At 39.4% G+C, this 8387-nt stretch overlaps 1 protein-coding gene across 1 annotated transcript; it reads right to left on the reverse strand.

Moving 5' to 3' along the window:
- Positions 1-1027: 1027 nt before the first annotated feature.
- Gspt2 (G1 to S phase transition 2) lies at positions 1028-3540 on the reverse strand. Its single transcript, XM_028779617.1, has one exon. It carries the CDS (start codon positions 3327-3329, stop codon positions 1437-1439), a length of 1893 nt encoding a protein of 630 aa, XP_028635450.1. The 5' UTR covers positions 3330-3540; the 3' UTR covers positions 1028-1436.
- Between the last annotated feature and the right edge of the window lie 4847 nt (positions 3541-8387).

Raw genomic sequence — 8387 nt, forward strand, 5'->3', positions numbered from 1 at the left:
GTGCCCATCACAGTACGAGGTTCCTTCTGTCTTAGGTTAGCTGATGCATGACCAGCTAAAATCTTTTTCTCAAGTGGGTGCTCTGATAACCTGTGGTAGATGATGCCCAAAAGAACCATACTGCTGGTACAAGATCAGTCAGTACCAACCTGACATATAAGTCAAGAGTTCCATGAGCACACAAAGAAAGAGACCATGGAAAAGACATTGTCATTACCTGAGCACAAGCCCAGGTATGTGGCAGGCAGTGTCTATACCTACCGGCTTGCTCATGGTGATTAGGAAAGACGTTTCTTACTCTGAAACTGGCTCTGCACACTACCAGGCAACAGTTTTCACTAAGTCACTACCCACTTACCAAGACAGAAAATTCTCCAGCTGTTGATAGTTCTGAGGGTCATAAAGTCATTCTTCCGACAATAAATCTAACTACCTTAGAATCGACAATTGGTGTTTGCCTCAAGACTTTGTGGAGAATAGATTAGAACGAACCCTAAACTCTGAGAACCAGATTCCTCATGTCAAGTCCTTTGTTTTTGTAAATGACATACATGCTACAACAGTTGACTTCCCAGTAATTGTACCCATTGTGTCTTGCTCCCCAAATTTCAGTGAAAAACAGCAAAGCATGTTAAAAATGACAGCGTGCAGATAAGAGTCTATTTGACATATATAGTCTGAAACCTTAAGTATATCATTGTTATGGGACCTAATGGAAAACAAATAAGATAATCATTTTCAAATAATAATTGGGTGAGTAGAAAAACTCCTTTACTAATTGAATTTAGACTCAGAAAACACCGTTACCTGGGAAGGGCACTAAGATAGGTTCTGCCCCACTCCCACCCTACCCTCTCACCCCCCGTAGTTTTCCTTTAGCACAAACCTGTGTGGTTTTGATAAATTCCCCCTTTTAAACTGTGAATGAACCTTTTTAAAGCCCAAGTAATAAATGTATTTAATTACTTGAGAAAATAATTTAATGAACAGTACTCCAACCAAATTTAAGCATTATTCAAACACATTCCAAATGCGGAAGTTTCAAACGGAACGTTTTATTTACACATTAGTTATCTTCATCAACATATACACACACTGACACACTGATTGTTCTGCACAGAACAAAGGATGTCTAGATATCCCAAAGGGAAATGAAAAATTTAAAATATATTATTTTTAGTATTATAGGCAATTACATACACATCACTTACAAAGCTATTACTGATTTGTCCAAGGAAGCAGAGCGGTATAGAGGAAGGAAACTGGAGTATGCATTCAGGAGTGACACGACTGAGATCTCAACATGAGAAAGCGGACAACACGTGGATTTTCGCTGTGAAATTTCTCTGCAAAATATGGGCACAGGTCTGTCAATGGGCAGTAGATTGCGGTCAATCTTTCGCACATTATGGTGCAGAGGCATCAAATGAGATTGCTTAGTCCTTCTCGGGGACCAGCTTCAGAACTTTTCCAATGGCGATTGTCTTACCCTCATCTCTTAAAGTAAAACGACCCATCTGAGGAAAATCTTTAAATGTCTCCAGGCAGATAGTTCCTGCTGTCCTTAACCGGGCAATGCATACTTGATCTTGCTTCACAAAGCGGGGCCGTATCTTGCTTTTTTCTCCTGACTTTTTGTCTACCAGAGAGATCAAGGCTGTTATCTCAACCTCCTCTATACAAGTATGAATGTGAAGCACCGCATTATAACCTGGGCAGATGATAGACTTGTGCTCAATGATCACTATCTGAACATCAAATGTGCGTCCAGAATGGCAAAGATTACTGGGCTCACAAAGTATGAAGCCTGGAAGAATCTCTTCTTCTTCAATTCCTTTCAGTCTGATTTTGAGGTTTTCACCTGGAGCTACAAAATCAGTCTCGGCATCATCAGAAACTATTCCTAGAACTTCCACGCTGTGTTTGTTTGGCATCATCACAAGCTGCTGGCCTTTAAAAATGGATCCTGATTCCAGCTTTCCCAGGACCACAGTGCCCATGTCCTTGTACTTATCCACAATTGGCAACCTAATTGGCCCATCAATTGATCTGTTGAAGTTTGGCAAACTATCCAAATACGGAATAAATGGTAATCCAGTGTACCAAGGACAGAAATCAGATTGCTCTTTAATATTTGCTCCAGTCAGTCCTGAGCAGGGCATAAAGTGAATGTCCTTTTTTGGACTGAAACCAACTTTTTTCAGAAAGGGCACCAGTTTTTCTTTGCATTCTTCATATCGCTCACTGCTCCAATCTACTGTGGGATCATCCATCTTATTAATAAGCACTATTAAGTATTTCACCCCTGCTGTTTTGGCCAACATTGCATGTTCTCTTGTCTGTCCACCTTTTTCAAACCCAGTTTCAAATTCTCCTTTCCTGGCAGAGATGACCAGCACAGCTAAATCAGCTTGAGAAGCACCACCAATCATATTTGGAACAAAACTCTTGTGGCCAGGGGCATCTAAGATTGTGAAATGCTTCTTTTCTGTTTCAAAATACGCACGGCCCACTTCCACTGTTTTACCCTTGTCTCGTTCTTCCTGGTTTGTATCTAAGGCCCAGGACAGGTACCAGGTCTCTCTATTCTTCTCCTTAGCTTCTCGTTCATATTTCTCAAGTGTCCTTCTGTCAACCATTCCTGTCAAAAACATTATTTGTCCTCCAATGGTTGACTTCCCGGCATCTACATGCCCAATGAACACCACATTTACGTGTTCCTTCTTAGGAGCACCTGATGGTACGACCACAGATTTTGATTTCCTTATTTCCTCTTTCTCCTCCATCATTTCCTTGCCACTTTCTTCTGGGGGCCCTGCACCTCTCAAAGAACCCTCAGGCTTTGCTTCACTCACTTCTTTAAGCTCCCACGATTCTTCCAGGGCCATCTCCACCTCTCCATTTTCTACAACAGGTTCTGAAAGTTCCATGGTAACAGCTGAACTGGAACCCTCCCACGACACTAAAGGGCCATCTTTGGAAGGTTCCACAGGTGCTCCCCACTCCATCCTTTTACCTTGAGGCTCCCCGGCGGCGCCACCGATGTCGCAGCTGGAGGCTGTGGGGGCGGGCGGCTGGGCCGATCTGGGCAGGAAGGACGGCACGAACTCTGCTGCGCTTACGCTAGGCACGAAAGGTTTGGCGTTGATGTTGAGCTGACTGCTGAAGGCCAAGCTGAGATGCTTGCGCTGGGCCTCGGCTTCCGCGGCCTCGGCCGCTGCCATGGCTGCGGGGGCGATTCCATCCCCGCTCGGAGCCGAACCCGGGGCGTCCATGTCCACCTGATCCCAGCAGTCGGGAGCCGAGTCGCTGCTGCTGCCGAGATCCATGGTTTGAGCAGCCGGGGTGCGGCGGAGAAGGAGCGAGGTGGGCAGGTCAGGAGGAGAGCGTTCTACCGGTGGTAGCAAGGCAGGAACAGCCACGGGCCACGGGCGAGCTACGCGAACCTTAGCGGCGCGGAGGCAGCTAAGCGCAGATGCTGCATTCACAGCTGCGGCGGCAGATATGGCCGCTCAAGACTCAGCTCCAGTGTGTGAGCGAATCTCCTCCCCCAAATCCCAATCACTTCCGACTCCTCCACCCCTGACCCAATGCCTGTGGTGAATTGACCCCTCGCTGCCATCCGTAGGTTTGTCCCCGTTAGTTCTCAGTCAGAAGCTAAGTCTCGAAGTACATTTTTTTTTAAAAAAACGAGATTTTCTATTTCTTTTGGTTCACACTATCTGGGAGAATGATTTGACCATGTCCCAATGATTAAGCCTTAGATACACCTGACTTAAAATTCTAAAATCATCACATAAAACGAAAACTATTGAATAAATGGAAGGCAAAAATGAGCAACAAGGTGGGTCAGTAGCGCTTAGATGGGGATTTATAAAATGTATTAAGATAGTAATTGCAACTTAAAATCACTTATTAATTTGAAATCCAGAGGTTTTTTTTAAAATTCCCATTGGTACCCCACCTGCTGCCGTTTTAAGGATGGGGTTAATGATCTTTTTAAATTACCAAGGGAAGCAAATTTTCAACATTTGTAATCATTTTATATCCAACTACCAGGACCGTATCAGGCAGGCCATTCTCTGGACTAAGGCCACTCATAGTTTTCCAGCCATCTGTATTCTGGGTGTGCCTGCTCTATACACCAGGACTTTTTCAAGAATCACAGGCTTTCAGCTTCATTCTGAGAGCCTGAAACCAGAACTGGGTTTGCAGTAAGAATCAATGCAGTGGTAGTAGTAACAAGAAACTGGCCGTAAGCTCAATTAAAGCCACTATGACCTCAAAGGTGGAGAAACTCCTTTACAGTTCTAATCAATAGACTGTCATCCTCAGAAAAGGTTGATATTTTATCTAAGTCCTGGATGACCTTGTCTGTAAATTATCTTATACCAATCAGAGACGGGAAAGCTGGGGATAATCCAATTTACTTTTCCCAGGTGGAGTTGTAGACATTTATTTTAAATCAACCATAACATAGTAAGACGTTATAAAACCTAGTGAATGACTGGTAATTTGATTACTGTGTTCTCTGTACTTTATGAGAATATCAGGGCCCTTGATATTGTTCAACTTGGAGCTGCCACAGCTGTATGCTATTTATTCTTTAGCCCTTTGTTCTTTTTCCATGGTAATGGTTTCTTTCTTTCTTTTATTGTGAAATAAAGAGAAATAATAGGAAAAACTGAGAGGTAAAATGTAAAGACAGACTTTGGGACAGTACCCCACACATGTCCTAGAACATTTTGTGAGCCTAGGACAGGTTTCTTTAAACGGGTTTAGGAGACTCTGTTGAGATTTAAGGGGCTGTTGTTGTTACATAAAGTAACTTATTCAAATAAACAGGACAGATTTAAATTTTTTCCTTCTTCTAAGTCAACTGAATTAGTCATAAAAGTATTAGCAAGTTTGTTGCTTGCGGTATCTCTTTTAGAGAACAGAGGGTTTTCTTCATTAACAGCTTTAAAGGGGAAAGGAGAAATGGTGGACTGGTGTCCTGACAGTCTATCATTCATAGGGTTCAGAAAGAGGCAAGAGGCAAGACAGAGAAAGAGACAAACAGACAGAGGGAGAGACAGCCACACAGAAACATACATTTGCTTCACTCTACTGGAAAAACTGACCTTAGACGAAACTCTTGGTTTATGAAGGAAAACTTGTCTCCAGTCTCTCAAAGAGTTTCCCCACTATATTTTTAAGTATATATGATATTTATTCATTTCCCCTTTAAAATGTTTTATTGTAAAACATAACACAAAGATAATGGCATAAAGCCAGGCAGTGGTGCTGAATGTCTTTAATTCCAGCACTTAAGAGGCAGAGGCAGGTGGATCTCTGAGTTCGAGGCCAGCCTGGCTTATATAGAGCTAGTTCCAGGACAGCCCTGACTAGCTCTATAACACAGGGAAACTCTGTCTAAAAAAAATTACATGAAACAAAATTATGTTTATTTTCTTACAAAAATAGATAAATACCACTGGGGATGGGCACCCTCAAATTTTGACCAAAGGTTCAGAGAACATCCAGAAGAAGGGACAGAAAGATTGTAAGTACCACAGTGTCTGACTAAGGATAGTGTCTTCTACATATGACAGAGAATGTGCATACATGAAATCTCAACGATATGGTTGTCTAAACAAGATATACACAATGACAACACTAATTGACATAGCAATGTGGATGGGGAAAATTTCACAAGGCTTGGGCTAGAACATGGACTTTTAACCTGTGGTGCTCGATCCCTTTGCTAAACCTCTGTCTCTAAAATATTTACATTACAATTCATAACAGTAGCAAAATTACAGTTATGAAGTAGCAATGGAGACAATTTTACGATTGGAGATCACCACAAAAATGAGGAACTGTATTAAAGGGTTTCAGCATTAGGAAGGGTGAGAACCACTGACCTGGAAGAAGAGCTATAGTCAGTTAATGGCTGCTGAAAGAGCTCAAATCAATCTTTCCCAAGGATGAGACCCAGATAGGTTATCCAGTCTGAAGTGGTCAGCTCTAAACACATATACACATGAGAAACACTAAAAGGATTCAGCATTTTGTATTTGAATATATATGTGTAACAATAATAACTAAAGAAGATGTCATGGGTTTGAGAGTGAGTGGAAGGGACATAGGATGAGTTGGGGGAAGTCAAGGAGGGAAAATAATGAAAACAATACTCGTATATGAAGTCTCAAAAAACAAAAAGCAAATAAAGAAAAAACTATGACCTGTTATAAATATTTTGTAAAAAGGAAACACACTTAAATCAACAAATGAAAATTTGTATCAGATGTCGTGGTATGCATATGTAATTTTAGGATTTGGGAAGTGGAGACAGGAGAATCAGAAGTTCAAGATCAGTTAGGTACCTAGTAAGGAACTGAGGAGTGGAGGAATTCTTCTAAGGAGGGGGGAATAAAATAGTGTTATAGAGAGATAAATGTGAAACATTAAAGTCTTTTTTCTTTTTTTTCTTTTCTACTATATTCAATACTATAAATTTCCTCATAGATACTTCTTTAATAGTATCCCACAGGCTTAAGTGCTGTTTTTATTTTTATTTAGGAAAAATATAATTTCCCTACTAATTTATCTTATGATCCATAAGTTATAGGATTTTATTTAGAGTCCAATTTTTTAGAGATTTTCTATAATCATTATAGTATGGATTTCTAATTGAAATCCATTGCTGTCTGAGAAAATGTGCATATGATTTGAAGCCTTGGAATTTGGGGGATTAATTTCACTCCTTGTAATATAGTTTAGATCCATAAATATTCCCTGTGTATTTGAGAAAATGTGTAACATTGTTTGGGGATATGCTATATATGTCTATTAAGTCTAGATAGCTAATTGTACTATTCAAGTCTTTATATCTCTGATGATTTTCTACTTATATTGACAGAATGTCATTGAAATTCCTGAATACAATTATTATTTTAATAGTTTCCTCTTCAGTTCTATCATGTTTACTCCAAGGATTTTGATACTCTTTTTACCAGGTATATAAACATTTATGATTGAGGTGCTCTCTTATTTATTTGGACAAGATCTTAGAATATACTCCAGGCTAACCTAGAACTATCCAGATTATCCAGATAGAACCCCAGGCTATCCTGAGGCATCATATCATCTTATTAAATGGATTGCTTTTTCACTATTAAGCATTCTTTTTATCATAATAGTTCCAGTTATCTTACTATAGGGTTAACATGGACTATCTTTATCAAATATTTTATTTTGTATGTTATTTGCATCTTTAGAAATAGGTGTCTTTATTTTTCCTATGGGCTTTGTGATAGAGCTTTAACTAGCACAGATTAGACCCTACATATGAATCCTAGTAACACACACACACACACACACCAATGTCAACAAAAACAAGTTTAACAAGTGCAGTCTTGTAAATAACACATTTTCCTTTTTATCTGCTTCATTTTGCCTTAGTGTGAAAGATATTCTTTCCAAATAGACTTTTTTCCTGAACTTTTTTTTAGAATGTCAATGGTATCTAATATTTTCTTACTCAAACTGTTCCCATTGAGAAATACAAGTTATCTTGTTATTGCCATTTCTGTGTACCTAATGTACCTTTTATCTCTTAGTGCTTTTAACATTTTTTTCTTTTTCACTGGCATTAAGCAATGATTAACTATAATGTGAATTGGTGTACCTTTTCTCATTTTTCATTAGTGTCCTCTTTCCCCTCCTTAGACAATATTTTTCTGATGTATATATGAAATACACATGCATACAAATACACATGTACACACACACACAGAGGATGATCTCAGTTTGCATCCATTTTCTATGGGCTAGGGATACAGCTCAGTAATAGAATGCTTGCTTACTATGTATGAAACTAGATTCAGTATCCAACCCTGCAAAAGAAATTGATCATATTTACTATTTCTTTCAGCACTGAGCCAACTGGTTGAAAAACACTTGATGGGCATAAAGTATCTGAGATGTGGTCCTTGCAGTAAATAGTTTATAACTTAGTTGCATTCAAAATACACAATTTTTCCTGGCATTTTTTTGTCTTAACACTTAAAATATATCATCTCATTATTTTGTGGTATTCATTATTTCAATAAGAAGCCAGCTGACAATATTACTAGAATCCTTCTAAAACACAGGTCTCTTCTTGCCTTCAATACTTTCTTTGTCTTTTAGCACTTTGTGCTTATGCCTGTTCTTGTATTTATCTTGCTTGGAGCTCATTGAGCTTGCTATACATTTTTCAATGCAAAATTGGAATTTCCTTGAATACTTTTCTCTTTTCCTTACTGTGTGCCATTATATGTATGGGATTAATGGGGATCTCAGCGTTCTCTGGGTCTATTCTTTTCTCAACAATCCTGTCTCTTTCTATAATTGGAGAATGA

This window comes from Grammomys surdaster, unplaced genomic scaffold (assembly GCF_004785775.1).
Source record: "Grammomys surdaster isolate TR1022 unplaced genomic scaffold, NIH_TR_1.0 357, whole genome shotgun sequence".
NCBI classification, from domain to species: domain Eukaryota; kingdom Metazoa; phylum Chordata; class Mammalia; order Rodentia; family Muridae; genus Grammomys; species Grammomys surdaster.

What these genes read in the sequence shown, in the direction of transcription:
- Gspt2 (XM_028779617.1), bottom strand. Translation starts at nt 3,329, where the DNA reads ATGGATCTCGGCAGCAGCAGCGACTCGGCTCCCGACTGCTGGGATCAG.